The following is a 22,370-nucleotide window of genomic DNA, read 5'->3' as shown; positions in this document are numbered from 1 at the left end:
CAGAGAAGAGCCATCAAAATGTCTGTCAGGAGATGACACATTGACTGCTCTCTGCAATACAAGAGGATCTCTCGCCAAATATGGATAGAGATAGCAGACCTGAGGAAATGTGACAAAGTAACGTCACCCAACATTTTCCCATAGTAAGTATCTACTCCAAGTATGCTTGCCGCAAAGTGTGTCCAAAGCCTTTTGAATGCTTAGCATGCATTGCCATATCGCAGCATGGCACACACACAGGCTGCAACTTACATTAGGACCTGAAATCTTAATGGGGCTTCACACAGAATATTCTTTTAACTGCAATGATGCATGTTCAGTTACTGACACATAGGATGGGATGTAGGTTGGTACATATCCATCATCATATGGCTCCTTAAGCTTACACCTGTCAAAAACGACTTCTCTCCGAGGTGACACATATAAAAGGAAACCGACACAAGCTAGAGAAGAGCCTCAAAATAATAACCACTTGACTCCTTTTGAGGAGGCCATCTTAGACATCCTTGCCTATGAGAGCATCAAGGGAATAGGGGAGGACATAGCCAAAGGCCTCACTGAGCTTGGGGCTAGTACCATCGTGCTCCTGTTATGTCTTGTCCCTCTACTTACTCAGTGATACACAGGTATACAGATGCCCACAAAAACATCACAAATTATAGTGCCTCTACTTGAAGGAGTTTTTTAGATCCGACTTTCCTCTTCTGCTATTGTAAGCTTAACAGAGCAGTCTGACAGCACCCCCTAAGCAATCCAGCACCTCGTAGCACCCTATGTCACTCTCACCAATGTTCACAAGCACTCACAGCTATGTACACCCTGGAGAGTGTAGCTCGTAATCTTGGGGAGGTAGCACAGAATGTGTCACAGTCCCCAGGTAAAGACAAGCAAGTGGCACTACAAGAGAAGGAACAGCAACCTGCTGCCTGAATGGTCAACTGGGTACCATCAATGACTATTTTAAGAAACCCAATAATGTGGTGAAATTGGGCAGCCATGATCTGCCCCTGTTGTTATTCAATGGAAAAGGAGATGAAAATGTGCAACAATGCATCAGTCAATTGACTTTGGACAGCAAATTGGCCAGTATTCTAGATGATCCCTATGCTATTCTGGAAGGAAGTGGATGTGTACAAGTTGAGGGCAGTAGTGACTTTGCCACTATCAGTGCCGCCATATTGTGGAAATTAGCCAAATCTCCTTGCAGCAAATGGCACAGCTCAGCAACTGCCTCCTTGCTGAATCTGAGCTTGTGGAGGGAGAGCTCCTCCATCATTCCCCAGGTAGTTGAGTATGGGCCTGTAGATATAGTTGGTGGCATAATAACGGGTACAGGCTACCTAACTCTGGTGCCTTCTGATCTCCCTGGCAAGCCTTTTTTGATTTGCTTTGTCCTGTTGTATGAAATTTTGTGATGCAGGGGCATTAAAAGCAATCCCCATATATTGTTCTAGGGAAAAAAAGAACAATGTACCTTTAAGAGATCTGTCTTGATAGCTGAAAACCATGGTGGCTGCCACTTTACAAAAGCGTGCTTTGCATTTAGCAGAAATAGGGTGTAAAAGCAGGAAATTCAAAGGGCTGCCCCATTATAACTTTATTTGTATTGAGTTTGCATTGAAAGCATCTTCATCTGCTAGAAATTCTACTGTATAAAGTCTGAAGTCCCTTACTACTCAATAACATTGGCACCACAGTGTACAGTGTTGTTTAGAGTAGTACATGCCTCACACTGTATTTTCTGTACCATGAAATGTAGTGTTAAAATGCAGATCAAACCCAATACTGTGAGTCTGTTGGCATTACTGCTGTTTCCAAAGCACAGTTTGCATTATAACTTCATATTCATATTTGTTTTGACTCTGCAATCATTTTTAATTACAGTCCATTATCCCCAAATTATATGAATTTCCTTACCTTGACTTCAGTTTGATTACAAGGTTTGGACTATGAATATCCCTTTTGAAATGAGCTGTAAATTTGCTTAATTTAAATCAGACTCTTGAAACAGTCAGATTTGAATCCTCACTCGTTTTTCTCATCTCAGCTCCCCCCTTTCACCAAGCCAGAGCACATGGCACTGTGCTGCACTAACTGGGCAATTCTACTGAAACAGAAGTGTCACAATCTAGTAAGAGCCTCCAAAGTTGAAATCGAAGGATTGTTTAGACTTCAGTCTGCAGTCAGGACCTCACCATGTGGGGAATCATTGGCACAAAACTGCATCCTAATACTCCATGTGACAACATATGGTGTGCCAGGTAGCGTCACCAGGCTGCTCTGTGCACACCTGATGCAGCACTAAAGAGCATCAAACATGCAAAAATAAACTATCATTTGATGACAATGAATTTGGTTTGTGTTTTGATCTAATTCATTATTTTTAGTATGTGGCATTAATCTCCTTCATTGCCAGCTTGTTTGGGAGGGTGAATGAGAAAAATGACTGCAATTGGAAAGTATGAGGAAGCTTGCAGTAATAAGCGGATCCTGTACGGTGAAGGATTTGCACATCACTTAATTCAGAAAAGCAAGACTCCTGAATAATGAGAATTTATACATTTTACAGTAAAAAAATGTAATCTAATGAACAATAGAGAGAAATGAGAAAAGCGTGGCTGTAATGTAAAACACTGATCATGTATTTGTTGCAATGGATCTTACTTTAGCCTATGTGCACCAGTAAAACCCCAAACAATAGTGAAATTGTTTCTGTACTTTTTCTTGGTGTGTTTGGGGCTGCCACCTTTTGCCAAGTCCAAATTGGACCAGAGGCAGGATAGGGACATATTAGGAGAATGTGGATCATAGTTTGAGTTCTGATAGTTGTTTTGCTGTTCATTGAAATCTTTCACAGTAGTTAATGCCACCATATCGTGAGAAACAGAACCAAAATGGTAAGAATGGATTTCTATTTTAAAAACACAGGCTCTCGATGCCTGGTTTACATTTTAGAATTTTCAGCCAGCTGACTCAAAAATTTGTACTGTTAAGTTCAAAGCCAGAAGCTGGCAATCAAAAGTTGTGTGCATACTTGAGTTATTTGTAAGGAGTCGCACAACACCAGGTTATAGTCCAACAGCTTTATTTGAAATCACAAGCTTTCGGAGCTTTGCTCCTTCGTCACTTCACCTGACGAAGGAGCAAAGCTCCGAAAGCTTGTGATTTCAAATAAAGCTGTTGGACTATAACCTGGTGTTGTGCGACTCCTTACATTTGTCCACCCCAGTCCATCACCTGCATCTCCACATCATGGATACTTGAGTTATGCAGCAAAAACAAAATCTAGGAAGTACAGGGGAAAACACAGGAATAAAAGTGCAGTGAGAACATCTTGAAATCACAATGGCTGTTCTCACTGATGCACCAGAAGAAATGGCATCACTATAGAAGCTAAAACCTTAAATGTCAGCTTGGCTAAGTAGGCTGCACTCTCACCTATGACTCAGCAGGTTAAGTTCAAGCCCCACTCCAAGACTTGAGCACATAAACTAGGCTGATACTCCAGTGCAATACTGGGAGAGTTCTGCATTTTTGGAGGTATCATCTTTTAGATGAGATGCTAAACTGAGATGCTGTCTGCCTGTTCAGCTGCACATTGAGAATCCCATGGCACGATTTGGTGAAGGAGAAGGGTTTAACTAGTGTTGTGGCCAACATTGTTCCCTCAACTAACTCTATAAATGGGAAATTCATTGTATGGGAAGTGCTTTGAGATGTTTCTGAGAGACATGATAAGGCGCTATATAAACACAAGTCATTCTTTACTTTCTTTAAGTAAGTTTTGAATAACTACTAATCAGTTCATTTAAACTCAAAGGCAAACTATAAGAATTATCCTTCAAGCAACACAACTGCTTTGATCTCCAAGTCCTGCACTGTATGTTCAAGATAACTATCCACTTTCTTTTTGCAGGAGAAACGAACAACCACACCTGAAGATAAAGCTCCCCCTGAGACGATTGATACAGCGTACAAAGAAAAAGACGTAGATGCAATTATAACAGTAAGTGCCCCTAGTTGCAACTTATTGGTAATTATAAGCGAGCGCAATTGTATTTTCTTTTACTTTTAGATTTTAGAAGCAAAGTAAGCAAAATCCATTGTTAAGTGTTGTGACCCTTATAACAAAATCGAAATCATAACACTCCATAGCTGGAGGGCTGAGGCCCATCGTGTAGAATATTAGCAGAGTTGAAAACACTAGAAGAGAAAAATGAAGAGGTAGAGATTAGGTAACACCAAATTTGGTTTTTAAAAGCCTGAAGACTGTAGAAGGAATGAAAGGCTGAGGGATATAAGGAGTTCTGCAGTTTGTGGTCCTGGAAAAGAATGAGTGGCAGTAGGAGAATGTGTAACGAGCCTTGATTTCAACACAATGAGTATGCAGGGAGGAGGAAGACTGTAGGAATAGTGTATCTGCAGCACAGGAGGAACAAAAGAGTGGTGTTCAGAAAAGCACTGACTGTGATGGTAATGATAAAATAGAGAGACAGAAAGCTAGATAGTGGGGGTAATTTGAACTTTGGGCGATGTGTAAAATGGGCGATATTGAATTGACCGCCCATTATACACCTCGCCCAATTTTCCCTTCTGTTGCCTTCAATGGAAAGGAAGATCAGCTGAGGTGATTAATGGGTGGCTAATTCGATATTACCCATTTTACACATCGCCCAAAGTTCAAGTTACCCCCAGTGAGAGTTTGGAGGCTAGAGATGGGAGAGGATTTTGGTACATCTTCACCAAATGTATTCACAATATCTATCACATGGTTGGTAGTTCTCGGCCATTGTTGGATGCCATTTTGAAAAATCAGTGCACTGTATCTCAACCCTCTCTATTTAAATAGGAAAAAAAACCTTGATTATCCCCCTTCTTAATTACCCAGGAGCAGGAAAAGCGAGTGCTAATTCTCAGCAGCACTCACTGCTATAGGTCCTATGTGCTTGTGCTGCAATATTTCTACCATCAGTTGATTGGCCAGCTCACAGCTGCGTCCACACATCTATGACTCCAGCTGTTGGACGAGCAAGGGATTGGTGTCAGCTGATCTTCTGATAAGATCAAAGAAGTGTAGCTGGGGAGTACTGAGTTGGATGGGTGGAGAGAGGCAGAGAATTCCAAGTTCAAAGCTGCAGTCAGTCAACAACGTCATTTAGGGACTCTTGATTATCCACCAGTTTTCATTATTTATTGGGTGATCCCTTTCATTATAGCACATAAACTCGGTTCCACTGTAATTATGTTAAGTGGTTAGTTTCTATGTAGACTTGTAGTATAAACAACATCCTGTACTAAACTGTTTCCACTGTTGTGTCTTCTACAGTTTACATGTTGAATGTATTTTTAAGGAAAATAAAAAAAAAATATTTTGTAAAATCACTGTACAATTTTGTTAGATGGCACTTACAGGAGAATACACTGGCACATTGGCATTATTATATAAGTTAGGAACTTTTTTTGGTCAGCCAAGTGTCTGACCTTTGTGGAAACCCATCGCTCTGTCTGACACATACAGAAACCCATCGCTCTGTCTGACACACACAGAAACCCATTACTCTGTCTGACACACACAGAAACCCATCGCTCTGTCTGACACACACAGAAACCCATCGCTCTGTCTGACACACACAGAAACCCATTACTCTGTCTGACACACACAGAAACCCGTCACTCTGTCTGACACACACAGAACCCCATCGCTCTTTATGACGCATGCAAAAATCCATCGCTCTGTCGTGACACACACCGAAACCCATCGCTCTGTCTGACGCACACCGAAACCCATAGCTCTGTCTGACACACACCGAAACCCATAGCTCTGTCTGACACACACCGAAACCCATCGCTCTGTCTGACACACACCGAAACCCATCGCTCTGTCTGACACACACCGAAACCCATCGCTCTGTCTGACGCACACCGAAACCCATCGCTCTGTCTGACACACACCGAAACCCATCGCTCTGTCTGACGCACACCGAAACCCATAGCTCTGTCTGACGCACACCGAAACCCATCGCTCTGTCTGACACACACCGAAACCCATCGCTCTGTCTGACACACACCGAAACCCATCGCTCTGTCTGACACACGCCGAAACCCATCGCTCTGTCTGACACACACCGAAACCCATCGCTCTGTCTGACACACACCGAAACCCATCGCTCTGTCTGACACACACCGAAACCCATCGCTCTGTCTGACACACACCGAAACCCATCGCTCTGTCTGACACACACCGAAACCCATCGCTCTGTCTGACACACACCGAAACCCATCGCTCTGTCTGACACACACCGAAACCCATCGCTCTGTTTAACAGTCTCCTTTTCAAGCTACTAAGAAATGTGTAGGATTTCAGTTTGCCTAATATGAATTGCACGCTCTCTCTCCACATAGGGATAATTCTTATTTACCCAAGTCTGGAGAGCTTAGGTGCTGGGAGTTTAACCAACTCAAACCATACACTTCCCAGAGCAGGATCAAGTTTCCAGTAGGACAAACTTAGGATTAGGGCTTTGACCTGCGGGGTTGTCTGGAGTCCAAGCGGGCAGAATGTCAGCCCTCAGTGATGGATCTGCTCCTTTAGGCTCCACGAGTGAGGCAGGCTGTCCAGTTGATCATCAGCAGTGCTGTGGAGTACTGCGGACCAGCCTTCTTCAGATATCAGATTACCAAATCTGTCATGGAGAGTTGACTTCGTTCAGAATTTCCATCGCTTGGCACGTAACCTTTGAACCACCTTAACCACAAAGAAATCTTGCTACTTCCTCGGCAAGGAGGGAACAGTGTCTGTTTTTGGGTAGTTTATGCTTGTAGCATTGTTTTAGGCACCTCTGTGCTAATTGCTGTGTTTTACTGTTATTTTCCCAACATGATTTATTTGATACTTCATGCTGTTACTTCCCACTTTTAAGTTTCTGGACCAATGGCTTGGAGGTCACAACTAGAGTTCTTGAGTCACAACTGACTTTGCAGCAGTAATATTTTTTGATTCCTGCTTTAAAGAACACAGGACCTCCATGATTTCTACAATCGTATAGTATTACTCTAATAATTATCCACTTATTTTTTCAGGGCATGTCAGAAAGCCGTGAGGGTACACAAAAGAAGTGTGTAAAGAAGCCGATGCATTTTACATCCATCTCCAAAATGACTATTTCTATGATGCTGGAGGTAAAGTACAAAGATTACTGAGCAAGAAAGGAAGGACTGTAGCGGTAAAATACCTTTTATCCAACAATAATTTAAAGAATGGTTGACCTGACCTTTAACATTGCTCAAATTTTCATTGGTTTGGTGTTTGGGACCAACCGGCATGTTAAGGGATGTGTACTTATGTACGTGACAAATGGGTGCTCAGTATGGGGTAGAATTTCTATGGCGTTTTCCCCATCTCCCACCATAACTTCAGTGGAAGATCTGCAAAAACCCTGTAGAAACGGGGAAAACCCCAGGCATGTATCTACAATTCTAACTTACTTCATATTTGAAACTACTCCATGTGCATATCCCTAGTGCTTCTGCAAGTGAATATTTCTCTGCCACTTTTCTGCTTCTCCTTTCTTCTTTCAGTTACTTTTGTGAGTCTTGACAATGAATACCAGCAGCTCATTCAACTACAGGAACATCACAGCTGAGCCCAATCCTGCCTTTACCTGGCCTTCAAAGATGCATAGTTCCAGAAGTGACCTCCACGTAGTGTTCAAGAATAAGAACCTGCTGATTTCTCTGCTTTATAAATCAATGGAGTTAAGGCCAATGATGGGATCCCTTCTATGATCCCATCTGAGACCAGCTAAGTCAGCACACATCAGAGATGGTACCTGGGACCATCCTAGTCTTTATGGCTCAGCTGTCATTGAATGAACTCACTTGCTTAGATTTTCTGATTGATGTTACTTTAACACCAGCAGTCTCCAATTACCACCAGTGTTAAAATATCAATGGTTGGAAAATTCCAGCTACAGAGTCATCGGGAAGAGCCTTTCCAAGGAAGTAGAGGCAGTAACCGCCATTGTTAATAGAAGAAAATAAACAAAAAAGGGTAAAAGGAATGAGGGGCATATTTTGCTAAAGTAACATTGGCTCACAAAACAACATGTTCTTTTGCCCAAATGATCATGACTGACAGAAGGTGACGGACAAGGTTTTGTATCTGATCCAGTAACCTGTAGTGTTACTAGTTCTTAGAGCTGTCGTCAGATTGGTAGATTGTGACAAATGGTGATCCCCAGGGATCTATTCTGGGGCCTCAACTTTTTACCATATTTATTAATGACTTGGATGAAGGAATAGAGAGTTGTATATCCAAGTTTGCAGATGACACTAAATTAGGAGGGACAGTAAGTAGTGCAGATAGGAGTGGGAAGTTGCAAAGGGACATAGACAGATTAAGTGAGTGGGCAAAACTATGGCAGATAGAGTTTAACGTGGGTAAGTATGAAGTGTTATCCATTTTGGACCTAAGAAAGATAAATTGGAGTATTTTCTAAATGGTGAGGGACTGGGAACTGTAGAGGAGCAAAGAGATTTGGGAGTCCAAGTACACAAATCATTAAAACTAGGTACAAAAAGCAATCAAAAAGGCTAATGAAATGTTGACCTTTATTTCAAAGGGGCTGGATTACAATGGGGAGGAAGTTATGCTTCAGTTGTATAGAGCCTTGGTCAGACCCCATCTGGAGAACTGGGTTCAGTTTTGGGCACCACACCTCAGGAAGGATATATTGGCCTTGGAAGGGAGTGCAGCGCAGATTCACCAGAGTGACACCAGGGCTTAGAGTGTTAAATTATGAGGACAGATTGCATAAACGCGGCTAGTATTCCGTTGAGTATGGAAGATTGAGGGGTGATCTGATCAAGGTGTTTAAAATTTTAAAAGGATTTGATAGGGTAGATACAGAGAAACTATTTCCTCTGATGGGGGAATCAAGAATGAGAGGGCATAATCTTAAAATTAGAGTTAGGCCATTTAGTAGGAAGTAAGGAATCACTTTTTCACACAAAAATGGTAGTAGGAATCTGGAGTTATCTCCCGCAAAAGGCTGTGGATGCTGGGACAATTAGAGCTTTCAAGACTGAGATAGATAGATGTTTGTTAAGTAAGGGTATCAAGGGAAATGGAGCTAAGGTGGGTAAACGGAGTTGAGGTACAGATCAGCCATGATCTAATTGAATGGTGGAGCAGGCTGGAGGGGCTGAATGGTCTACTCCTGTTTCTATCTTAATATAAGGAAATGGTAGGGATGTGATTTGTGATCAAAAAGAGTGAGATAAATTATAAACCCATTTATAAAGAACCGATTTATCATTTTGTTCCACATCGCAAACAGACTATAATCTTCCCCCATGGAGCTACACTTATTTGTAGGAGTGAATTAACACTAAATCAGGTGACATTTGTAAGCCTAGGTGAGTGACTCTTGGTTCAGATGAGCGAGAGTTGATTATTTTTCATTTAAATTAGCTTTCACAATGCCTTATAATTGTACTAAAGTTAAAATAATAATCCACTTGTTTTTCACAGGACGCGGAAATAGATGCCTTGAGCCCAAAGGAGGCACCAGCAGAAGGTGCAGTGGATGAAACAGCCGTTCCGATGACTGAAGAACCAGCAGAAGCTCCAAAAGAAGTTACAGCCCCTCTGATGATTGAAGCAGCACCAGCAGAAACTCCAAAAGAAGTTACAGCCCCTCTGATGATTGAAGCAGCACCAGGAGAAGGTCCAAAAGAAGATACAGCCCCTCTGATGATTGAAACAGCACAAGCAGAAGCTCCAAAAGAAGATACAGCCCCTCTGATGGTTGAAGCAGCACCAGAAGAAGGTCCAAAAGAAGATACAGCCCCTCTGATGGTTGAAGCAGCACCAGAAGAAGGTCCAAAAGAAGATACAGCCTCTGTGACAATCGAAGCAGTAGCAACAGGAGAAGAAATAGAACAAATTCAAACCCCAGAGGAACCGCTTGTGTTGGTAAATAACCGTTGAACTTATTCCTCAAAGAAGGATTAAATTGTCTTTTCAGTTTTCTAATTTTAAAGATTTTTTTTTGTTTTAAGGAGAAGCAGGAGGACACAACAAGCTCAAATAAAGAGCAAGCTGCTGTGATCATACAGGCAACATACAGAGGTTACAGGACGAGGAAGAAACTGAAAGATGAAATGTCTTCAAGCCCAGATCAGTGAGTTCTGTAATCCAGTGGTTCAGCAGACAAACATGAGAGTTCATTACTTCCTATGTTTTCTATTGCTGCATCTTACAGTACTTTTAGTTCATACGACTATTTAAAATGTACTGCTAGTTTTGTTTTGTGCTAAAAATGCCAAACATGAATGTTTCAAACACTGGACCCTAGAGCGATACAAAAAATCTACTCCAGTAAGGGTTTTTTAACAGAGATAGTAATAGAATCATTTTAATTTTTAAAGTATTTCGATTTTCGAATGTATAACCATTTAAAATTAAAAAAATTTAAAAAAGTTCAGTGCATTTCTTCAGCGAGTATACTTTTGACATTCCAGTTTACATTGAATCGACTAGACATAGAATAAGGGTTTTGGAATTTGAAGAATGAGTTTAAAAAACATAGCATGAATTGAAATACCACGACTGTTGGATGTAATAATCGTCTGTCTCACAGAAGTGAGGGCTTTCTTCATCATCCGCATCATCTACATGTTGGTGGAGTAAGCTCGGCTGACGAGTCAGAAGGGGAAAAAAATTGCCAGGTATGATACACCTTTTAAGATGTTTTGCCATAATGAGGGTAGATTTTCCGCTTTAGTGCATATCGGGAAATTGGCATCACCCCAGACTGTGATTTTCACCCATCCATTTTAATGGATGGTAAACCATGAAGTGTGGGTGCACTCCATGTACTGAAACAGAAAATATACCCTATCATACCTTGACATCAAGGATATTGCCCTGAAGACCTATCCCTTCCCTTGCATCATAGATGTTTGTTCAGTAGAAAAAAGTTTGGTTGAGAAAACTGAGCTTCCTTGTACAGCAGGTGTTACTCACCTTGTAAATGGTGTCCATCATTCTCTGTGACATGGCTTCCTGAAAGATTTGTCTGTGCATTCAGCCTGGATCTACAGACACTATGTTCAGTCTTGTCCATTTTATCCTGGACCAGTATAACTCCCATCAACGCTGGTCAGCACCAATTGGTTGAGGATAAAGAAGAAGCACTCAGAGTCAGCCTGTGCTGACTGGGTGAGAACTTTAGAGTGAGCAGGACCGGGAGCCGTCCACCTCTACATGTAGAAGTGAGCAGTACCATCCAGCATGGGCACTTTCCTCTCCAGAGTTTAAAGTGGACCATAACTGGATGTCCTGGACTGCATGTAGCCTTAGTACTCCAAATTGCTGGCCAGGTGTAGATGTATAGACGATGTATAATATATTACACAAGAGAACAATGGAGTTGGGAGAGAGACTTCAGGACAACGGGAAGTAAGGTTTTTTGGACAGGACGTGCACCTCATGCAAGATTTTTAAATAGTAAATGGGTAACAGTAGAAATCAATATCAGAGATGTTATCATATCAACATTAATTGTGCTTATACCAAGTTACACTCTGCTATTTTAACAGAGGCATTTATCTTTTTAAAATAATGGGCTAGCATCTCCATTTTACTTTACATGGGATAATACCTCTATTAAAGTCGTGCAGAGAGGAATTTGGAATGAATCTGTTAAAATATTCATACAATAATGTTGGCAACTGTAATTTCTACCCTATACTGCATTCATTAAAAAAGGTATGAAAATACAGTACGATTAGAACAGCAGGTCATGATTTTTTTTTGTTCTAGTCAGTCTAACTGCTAAAATAAATTTGACTAAAATGTGTTAATTACATATTAACTTAAGCAAAGAAAAAAAAATTCTCCATATGTAACTAAGGAATTGGTAAGAACCATCATCCCAATGTGGTTTTAAACCTGTGCGATAAATAGAATAGGGATTCGGGGATATGAATTCCATTCAAGAAATATAGAAGGCCTCTTAATTAATTGAAAGTTTGCCACTGTGCTGATAGGTGCTGAATTGATAGATGTTGGATATCTATATACAAGAATATCTTATCTTGCCAATCGTAAAACAACTGAGAGTAATCCAATAATGAGCGTCACAGTGTACCCTCAACCATGAGAGCAAGGGTGTACTTGTTTATGGCCAGCATTAGTAACTCCGTGCTGTTTATAGATTGCCTTTACTGGCATGAGCATGGAGAACCAGTAGGCCAATTTGAAGGGTTAAGTCTTTCAATCAGTTTTCTATTCTCCATTCTTTAATGCAGCACAATTTCAAAAAGTGCTGCTTGGGCTTAAATAGTGCCTGGGAGCTCTGATAATGCTGACACACGGCTTGAGCTTTTTCCAAATTTTTTTCTAACCTGCTTTCCATCAAGTTGAAAAGTATGGGTTCCAGCTGGAATGCTTTATTTTCAAATGCTGCATTTGGAATAGATACTGCTGAGTTAACTCGTTCTATCACACTTGCCTGCACAATTGATGAACTTACTATAAACACAATTTATAATTGAAGAATAGCGTCTCCTAAAAAGAGATTGCATTATTGGAGACCGCATCTGAGTAAATATGAATTTAAAACGCTGAGACACGGAAATGTAGCATTTGCAATCATTAAAATGAGGGATGCTAATTTTGTAGATTAACATACTGCTAGCATCATTATAGCATGGTCAGAGGCAGAATAAAGCTTCGTCCACCCTTAATCCCTTCTTCAAAAGAGCATCCTTCACAGTATCAACTCATTTCCCTTCCTAATATTCTCTATGAGAGATTGTTTTAGTGCCAATGATTTGTTGACAGTTTTGTGCTATGATCCAACTCTTAGAGGCAAAGATCCAATCTTCACAAACTCTTTTCACTGAGGATTCATGGCCAACCTGGGCTCAGTCTAGCAGTCAACAGATATCGTGCTATCAAGCAGCACTAAATCATCTTAAAATTAGGCACTTACATTGGTTATAACATTTTAATACTTTCTCAACAAGGTGCACTAGAAAGCCCTTAGAAAATAATAGACTTACTTTGAAAACATGCTGTGGGTCTTGTCTGCCATTTTTGAAGTCTTTTAAGCTATGGCTTCCTGGTTGGAAAATATTCACAAAGTGGAGCTGTTTCTATGTGATCCCAATACAACCTGTAAGCGGGCAGTTTAAGTAAAAATATATATCCCAATATGTCTTTTACTTGAACTGTTCTTGTCCTCAATAAAGGCCGTGAAGCTATTGGTTCCAAAGTATAATAGCTTTATTAAGAAGTTATAACAAGTAACAAAGATGTTTAAAATTCAAGAGTACAATTAAGTATGCTGGTTAGACTGATACAGCCTGGCTTATAGTCCACGTAACCTTAGACCCCAAAATGTGTCTTTGGCAGCCTGATCTATGGGCGCCAGCCTTGCTCCGAGAACGTTCTGCTTAGTTACCGAAAAGCACCTTATATATGTTTTAAAGACAATAAGCTCTGTATGTCTGTATAAGCTTCCCATCAATCATCTCCTCTGCCTCAAAAGGGAGGGCTATCAGTCTTGCTCCCTTCCTCCTAACATTTGGCATAGCAACACTCTTTTCTGATTCCTACAGCCACTAAAAACCCTCCATTGATGAGCCCTTTTCTTCAACTCCAAGTATGACATACCTCTGGGTCACTCCCCTGTGCGGTGATGCTACCACCTCCTGAATGATTAGTGGCTTCTAGGATAGCAGTAACCTTCATCTTCAAGCAAAGCATAACATAGCTAAGGACGACTCCCCTTCCTAACTAATGAGCAAGGATGGCGCCGGGTGCTTAATTGCCAAAGGAGCCTTCTCTTTCACAAAGTCGTAGAAAGCTTGTTTTGACAAAGACAGCAACCCCTTTGTTCACAACTAACTAACGTGTATTACTTTAACATAAGGTTTACAATAATGTAGAAAGCTTGTATAGTGCTAAGGTTTATAATAATGCAGAAGTTTGTATAGTGCTTTTCTTACAAACAGATAGTGGGAGGTTAATCCATGACTTCTGGTGGAAAAGATCAGTAATAAATTCTGATTTGCAACATCATCACAGTAAAGCAGCTTCTGTTTGAGGAAGCAAGAACTTGCATTTCTATAGTGCCTTATCATGTCTCACAGAAACATCCCAAAATGCTTCACATACAATGAATTACCTTGAAGTGCAATTACTGTTGTGTAGGCAAACAGTTATAGTACACTGTTATAATTGAATCACATTTTTAAGAATAGAACAGTGCACTATGTAAGTTTGTATTAAAAAGGTGACTATTCATGATTCCTACTCTGAATGGGCAATGAAGTTAGGCCAGAGGCGGATAAATGATCATAGCAAATGGCATATATGTGATGTTTCATTGCACTATCGTAAGTTGGAATGATTTTTGCTATTCTACTTTAGATATTGATTCACAGTTTACTTATTAAGAAGACCAGTAGGTCTTCTGTGGCATTGTTGACTAATGGTTTGAAGTTAGGGTAGTTGTGGTGTTTAGTTGCTAAAGTTGAGCTGCACTTAACTTGGCTTATCCCCCACATGACATTGCTCAAATACTCCCTTCAGGGAAGTGGTCTAAGTAGGTAAATCCAGGTGATTATAATGTTTAGCAAAATCTTGTAATCTCCTAAGGTCATTGGAAGGCAGTTGTAGCTACTTCTAAATTTTTGGCTCCAGATCAGAAGAAGCCAGCATGAAATGACTGGTTTTCTTTCTCTCTTTTCTTTTGAAGATTGCTTACATCTATAACAAAGTGTAACAGACTCATGCTGGGTGCAACAATTTTCATAGATGTCCGCATCAAACCATGTCTCTAATGATTTTTTTTGTCACTTGCTGTCAATGGTAATCCCAGTTGGATGACGGGATTCCCTGATTCTGCCCTATTCCACCTCCCTCCTCTTGTCCTAACCAGCCGGATCGAACTATATGCACGCAGAATCTACCCTTATCATGTTTGACAAAATTAGGAGATGGGAAGCAGCAACAAATATTTAAAGAGAAATAGCTAAACTTTTAGGATTATTAATAAAATTATGTAGGATGTTGGACATGGTGGCACGGCCAATGAAGGAACGCTAACATTAAAATCTGAATTTATGTGCTGGGTAAATGGAGCAAATCTAGACATTTCTCAAACTCATACTTTACTCTGTAGTATTTCAAAGATGGCAAGTTCTTTTTTGTTTTTTTTTTGTAAATCAGTAATTCTGGGAATAACAAAGTAATGAGCACATGCTGATGGGCTGTAGCTTTTCTGAAATCCATATAATAAATAAAGTTTTGAGTCCATCATGCTTCAAACGTCAAATATCAGAAAGTCACACTTTGTTACAGATGCAAAAGTAATCTTAAAAATGTAAAAAAAGAGAAAGAAAGCGAGCAATTTTCTGCTGCTGTCAATCTATAGATCCCCAGGATGTATCAAGTATATAATAAAAAGTCTTCATTGTTCCCAATATATGCCTGTGTGAGCTTTCACCTCACTCTATTTTCATTTCTGTAAAAAAAACTTTATGGAGGACCAATTGATTAATTCTCCAAAGTTTTTGTCTCGTTCTCAGTCTTGTTCTGTCTGTCCTCATCCTTGTTTTAAATAACTGGCCAACTATGTGCACATGTGTAGCATGGTTTTATTGATTGATTGGTATGATTATCAGATTTAATTGTCTTTGCGTAGTTGCTTGCAAAGTTAATTATGCATTCTGAGTATTTCTTGAAGCTGGTGGTGAGGGCCTTTGATCAGATTTTGTGCAAACATCTATTAATATTGTTGCCAATGTTTCCCACCTCATAGGAAACGTTTCATTGTTGGGTTGCAAACTGATGCTGTTGTTACTACAGCTAGGTTCGTGCTGAGATCTGTTTATTTAGATTTTCTTTAACTTCTTTCACAGATTTGGTTCTTCCTCACACTTTTCTCCCTTCTAACTTCTCAGTTATGAAATCAAGATTCTGTCTCCTGCTCTGACCTATTCATTTCCATGATCTCAAAACTATAGAACATCTGTGATTTTCAGGCTTTTAAAACCCAATCACTGAACCATTGTTTCCTGGTTTACCTCATCTTCTCTTCTACTCTTTTCATCCTTTGGTGGTGTCTTATACTATGGGCCTTGTGTCTTCACCCCCTCTTTTGTTGTTGGCAGCATAAAGGCTTGCATGTGCCTCCACACTGTGTGGATCTATCTTGGACTTATCCTACAGCTAATGTGATATCTTCCTTGTGACCTTATTCTAACTGAAAAAGAAAGCACTTTTGTCTAAGATTCAGCTTGGTATGAACTTCATTAATTCTGTCAACTACATAAGGGGTTAAAATCATCTTTACTGACAAAGGAATATTCCAATTCATTTTGATATAATTGTTACTGATTTTGTCATTGTTGACCAGAAGTCCAATGGAGGAGCCAAGCTATTCAATTCAAATGCAAATATTTTGTGCGATTTGTTTAAATATATTTTTGATTGTCTAAAATTAAAAAGTCATACCAGTCATTTAAATTTACTGGGTCCCAGGCATTGTTAAGGTATTTCTTAGCCTGTCACTTTCAAAGTGGGGAGTCTGTCTGAAGCCTTTAAAAACATATAAGCCAGAAAGATTCTGTAGATGGCGAGAAACAGAAAGCAGTCACAAACTACTATTTTCTATTAGTCAACGAATTAGCAAGGCTTAATAACTAGTGTAAATGGATATGTTGTATTACTGCCACTATTCACCTATTTATTTAGTGTTTAATAAATTTGGTAGATAGCATCTATTGTAGTGTTATTCTGTAGTTGAAACAAACTAATGAAGGTTCTTTGTCCTGGATTTTTCTATCTGTTTTATTTTAACACTGGTGATAAACCATTTAAAATAATGTAAATGGGTTACTGTTGCTCTTTACCTTGGAATGCTATGAATTTACCTAGATATCTGGACAAGTGAAAACACTCCCTAGGACATAGGGAACTAGGGCTCACCTGCAAGAGTAGTGTGAAACATGGGAGTCAAAAATAGAGTTAAAAAGAGTAGAGAAACCCCCAAAATGTACCACAGCCTTTGTCCCAGAACTTTAACAATCATCAGTCTTGTTGCTGTTTTAATTTTCCTTCAGGGAGTGAGAGTACGATTTTCTATAATGGGAATTTGGTGAGAGTGGAAATTTGGTGCAGAGGGGGAAGGAGGTGCTAAGTAGATTAACTGATATTATACATAAGTAATATAAATTTTAAAATAGAATAAATGAATAAACCTAAAAATGGCAGCACAGGAAGGGACAGTGATGTGTCAGCCCTGCAAGATGTGGGAGTTTCGCGCACCAGGTATTAACCTGGGCAAACACGTCTGTGGGACGTGTCATCAAGTCCATTGCTCGAGTTCAAAATCTCAGAACTTGAGAAGGGGATGGAGACAATCCAACACACGAGGGAGGGAGAGCAGTTTCTGGAGTGAGAGTTTGAGCGGGTAGTCACAATGATGAGAAATAGGGAGCAGGCAGTGGAGGAGGAAAGATGGCTGGCTCTCTGTGGTGGGATGGGAAAGGCAGAAAGGAAAGGTAGAGCAGCAGGATCCAGAGCAACTTATGCTTTCAAACAGATTTGAAGCTGTAGCTGCCTGCGGAGAAAATGAGGACTCTGGGCAGGGCCATCCAATAAATATCAATGGCACCAACAAATGAGAGATGGCTCAAGAAGGGGCGATTAGCAACACTACCAGAAATGCATAAGTGATAGAGGATTCAATATTTAGAGGGGCTGATGTAATTCTTTACAGTTCAGACTGATAATTCCAGATAATTTTTTGCCTCCCAGGGGTTCGGGTAATGGACATATTGCGTGGACTGGAAAAGATTTTGCAAGGGGAGGGAGAGCAACCAGTCAATGTGTTCCATATTTGATCCCATGATGTAGGTAAAGCAGGCCTGAAATCCTGCAAAAATTAATTTAGGAGATTAGGAAACAAGATAACGAGCAGAACTTCACAGGTGACAATCTCAGGATTACTTCTCTGGCCATGTACTAGAATAGGGGCAGACAGGAGGATTAGGGAAATCAATTCATGGCTAAAGGTGTGGGGCATTAAATTGGATAACCCCTGAAAATGGGCACGAGGATCGCGGGACGCGATAAACCTGCATCCGGTCGTTGCACATTACATTCGTGCTGCCTGCTGTTTTAAATGATTGCTGCGTGCAGCCAGCTCTACCTGCTCTGTTGATTGGCTGCCTACATTAACAGGGGGTCCCGATATTGCGAGTGGCTTGCGCTTCTTAAAGGCAGCCTGCACCTCTTAAAGGGGTGGTGCACTGTGCCTACAAGATGTGGTTGAAGTAATTTCAAAACTAAATCTGTGCTGTGATAATTTAAAGAATGGCTGCGCCTAGGAGAGACCGTGCACCAAGGGTCTCTGATGATTCACTGAAGGCCTTGGTGCAAGAGATGGAGAGAAGGAGGGACATTCTGTATCCACAGGGGGCCAAGAAGCCCTCCAGACATATGCTCAAGAGGCAGTGGGAGGAAGTAGGGGAGGAAATAAATGCCAGGAGCATAGTTCCAAAAACATGAATGCAGTGCAGGAAGAAGTTCAATGATTTAACACGAATTATCAAGGTGAGTGAGTTCAAGCTTCAAGTGGCATATCAAACCAACTGCACCACTAGCCTCATCCACTGCTCAATTCACTACACCTTCATCACCCACCTACCAACAATCTCTTTCAGTCGACAGTTCAAATCATGTGCTTTATCTCACCCTCACACACTCAGCAAGCTTCACACCCATGACCCCACAGTTCATTCACACACACTGGTAGCTATTCAATCATGACAGCCACACCACCCAAACATCTTGCAGGACAATCACTGATACACTTCCCTCGTTCTTGCAGGAGAAGGTGGTGCATAACAGGAGACAGCAAGTGGCAGTGGCTCCATGGAGCATTAATCTGCTGTCCTCACTCAGGATGACAGTATTCCTGCTCCAACCACTGCCTTTGCTGTTGCCTTCAGCCAGCCAGCCCACTCCCTGTAGAGTATTGAAACTTTATCCAAGTATAGGGAACCTCCAAAAACATGTACAAATGCACCATCAGCCAGAAGAAATAATCCAGCAAATAACCTGTAACTCCAGCATGATCTATTTAAATACCGCTGGTTGGAGGGAGGGGGGGTGTCCTTCATGCCCTTGAAGACATGTTCAGCTGTGTGAGGTTAAGACAGTGCGTTGGATGGAGTGTGGAGTTCCGAAATAGCAGCGGTCCCTTTAAATCAGCATTGCACACTGATTCACGTCATAATCTCCCTACTTTTCACGCTGTCGGCAGCCGTTAGGCACGATGCTTGCAAACCCCTTTACCAAGATGGCGTCCTGCGCACTTCCCTGGAGATTTGAATTATCTACTTATTGACTGTGACAGTGAGGATGTAAATGGAGAAAAGGGAATGGAATTCCTAAAATGTGTACAGGACTCTTTCCTCAAGCAGTATGTTAGTAGGCATACAAGGGTGGTGATGGTGCTAGATCTGGTTATGAGTAATGAAATAGATCCGATCGATGAGCTAAATGCGGTGAACACTTTGGGAGTAGTGCCCACAATGTGATATGATCCAACTGGAAAGGGTAAATGTCAGTAGAAAAATTAGAACGCCAGACGGGATTAGGGCAGATTTTAGAAAGATGAGGACTGAGCGAGCTGAGGTGAGGTGCAAGGAGAAATTGATACACAGGAATGTAGTGGAACAGTGGCAGGTTTTTTTTTAAAGTGATTTCAAAGGAACAGAATAAGTATATTCCAATTAAAAAAAGAAGTTTTAGGATGCCATGGATAAATCGAGGTTAAAACCAATTAAAATTGGAGAAGAGGGCCTATAAGGACTATGTGAATAATAATAATGATAAAAACAAAGGCAGAATTGGAGAAAATAAGATCAGAGGTTGAGTGGGATAACGATAGCCAAGAGGGAGTATGAAGGAAAAAAACATCAGAATGAACAGTTTTTTACAACTATATCAGTGGTAGCAGGAGTGGGGCCTCAAGCCTGCAATGCTCATTGCTCACCAATTTAGGGCAGGAGTCCTGAAACAGGCATTGGGCCCTTCATTTACATTTGTAAGGGGTCTAATGTCTGTTGCAGGCTGGCACCATGGGCGCATAGGCAACCTCTTTTTCCAATATGGCAGCGCTTGTACCACTGGTGTGGATTGGGTGCGGGACATTGTCCCTCGAAATTAGCCCTTGTTGCACCCGTTTTACACCCATAAGATACCTCCCAAAGTCTATCACACAGTTGTGATCCAGATTCTGCTGCATGATTGTGAAACCCTGCTGTAGTACTGCCGTCACAGCAAAGAGTTTGACCAATTTCACCTGTGCCACCTCACGTCCATTGTCCACATCAAATGGTAGGACCATGTTACCAACTGGCAGGTGCTGAAACGTGGAAAGTCAACAGTGTTCGGACAATACTGATAAAAACATAGGTGTGCTGGATGGGCATGTTGTTTGGAAAGCCTTTGACAAAGAAACCACACCAGAGATTCCTGGATTCTTTTTTATTTTCTATTTATGCAAATAACTTAGTTATTGGCACAAGAATATTTTTTTTTTATTCGTTCATGGGATGTGGGCGTTGTTGGCATTTATTGCCCATCCCTAATTGCCCTTGAGAAGGTGGTGGTGAGCCGCCTTCTTGAACCGCTGCAGTCCGTGTGGTGAAGGTTCTCCTACAGTGCTGTTAGGTAGAGGGTTCCAGGATTTTGACGCAGCGACGATGAAGGAATGGCGATATATTTCCAAGTCGGGATGGTGTTGTTCCCATGTACCTGCTGCCCTTGTCCTTCTAGGTGGTAGAGGTCACGGGTTTGGGAGGTGCTGTCGAAGAAGCCTTGGCGAGTTGCTGCAGTGCATCCTGTAGATGGTACATACTGTGCGCCGGTGGTGAAGGGAGTGAATGTTTAGGGTGGTGGATGGGGTGCCAATCAAGCGGGCTGCTTTGTCCTGGATGGTGTCGAGCTTCCTGAGCATTGTTGGAGCTGCACTCATCCAGGCAAGTGGAGAGTATTCCATCACACTCCTGACTTGTGCTTTGTAGATGGTAGAAAGGCTTGGGGGAGTCCGGAGGTGAGTCACTCGCCGCAAAATACCCAGCCTCTGACCTGCTTGTGTAGCCACAGTATTTATGTGGCTGGTCCAGTTAAATTTCTGGTCATTGGTGACCCCCAGGATGTTGATTGTGGGGGATTTGGCGATAGTAATGCCATTGAATGTCATGGGGAGTTGGTTAGATTCTCTCTTGTTGGAGATGGTCATTGCCTGGCACTTGTGTGGTTTGAATGTTACTTGCCACTTATCAGTCCAAGTCTGGATGTTGTCCAGGTCTTGCTGCATGCGGGCACGGATTGCTTCATTATCTGAGGGGTTGCGAATGGAACTGAACACTGTGCAATCATCAGCGAACATTCCCATTTCTGACCTTATGATGGAGGGAAGGTTATTGACGAAGCAGCTGAAGATGGTTGGGCCTAGGACACTGCCTTGAGGAACTCCTGCAGCGATGTCCTGGGGCTGAGATGATTGGTCTCCAACAACCACTACCCTCTTCCAGCCACTGGAGAGTTTTCCCGCTGATTCCCATTGACTTCAATTTTACTAGGGCTCCGTGGTGCCACACTCAGTCAAATGCTGCCTTGATGTCAAGGGCAGTCACTCTCACCTCACCTCTGGAATTCAGCTCTTTTGTTCATGTTTGGACCAAGGCTGTAATGAGGTCTGGAGTCGAGTGGTCCTGGCGGAACCAAACTGAGCATCGGTGAGCAGGTTATTGGTGAGTAAATGCTGCTTGATAGCACTGTTGACGACACCTTCCATCACTTTGCTGATGATTGAGAGTAGACTGATGGGGCGGTAATTGGCCAGATTGTATTTGTCCTGCTTTTTGTGGACAGGACATATCTGGGCAATTTTCCACATTGTCGGGTGGATGCCAGTGTTGTAGCTGTACTGGGACAGCTTGGCTAGTTCTGGAGCACAAGTCTTCAGCACTGCAGCCGAATATAGGTTGTAGTTAAGAAGAAAGGTTCAGAAATGTTATTTATAACTAGAACAGAGGAGGGTAAAAAATGTAAAAGAGATTTTTAAGATTATAAAAGGTTTTAAAAGGATAAATCAAGAAAGGTAGTTTCCACTGATTGGTAGATCAGTCACAAGGGGATCATAGATTCAGAATGAACAATGAAGCAGGAGTAATTTTTTTTTCACACAACACAGAAGCTCATTCAGAAGGAAAGAAAGAAAGACTTGCATTTATATAGTGCCTTTCACGATCTCAGGACCTACCAAAGCGCTTTA

At 41.4% G+C, this 22,370-nt stretch overlaps 1 protein-coding gene across 3 annotated transcripts in view; it reads left to right on the top strand.

Annotated features, from left to right (window-relative positions):
- Nucleotides 1-22,370, top strand: part of LOC137301515 (calcium-binding tyrosine phosphorylation-regulated protein-like) — a 163,230-nt gene that overhangs the window by 7,462 nt on the left and 133,398 nt on the right. For all 3 annotated transcript variants that reach the window (XM_067971043.1, XM_067971045.1, XM_067971044.1), the window contains exons 3-6: nt 3,917-4,006; nt 7,081-7,179; nt 9,533-9,976; nt 10,063-10,184. In XM_067971043.1, the coding sequence (XP_067827144.1) occupies nt 3,917-4,006; nt 7,081-7,179; nt 9,533-9,976; nt 10,063-10,184 (755 nt within the window). The remainder of the gene's footprint in view (nt 1-3,916; nt 4,007-7,080; nt 7,180-9,532; nt 9,977-10,062; nt 10,185-22,370) is intronic.

The sequence above is a fragment of the Heptranchias perlo genome, chromosome 33, assembly GCF_035084215.1.
Source record: "Heptranchias perlo isolate sHepPer1 chromosome 33, sHepPer1.hap1, whole genome shotgun sequence".
Lineage (NCBI taxonomy): Eukaryota > Metazoa > Chordata > Chondrichthyes > Hexanchiformes > Hexanchidae > Heptranchias > Heptranchias perlo.
Note: the sequence above shows the minus strand (reverse complement) of the source record. Positions and strands in the feature narration are given on the sequence as shown.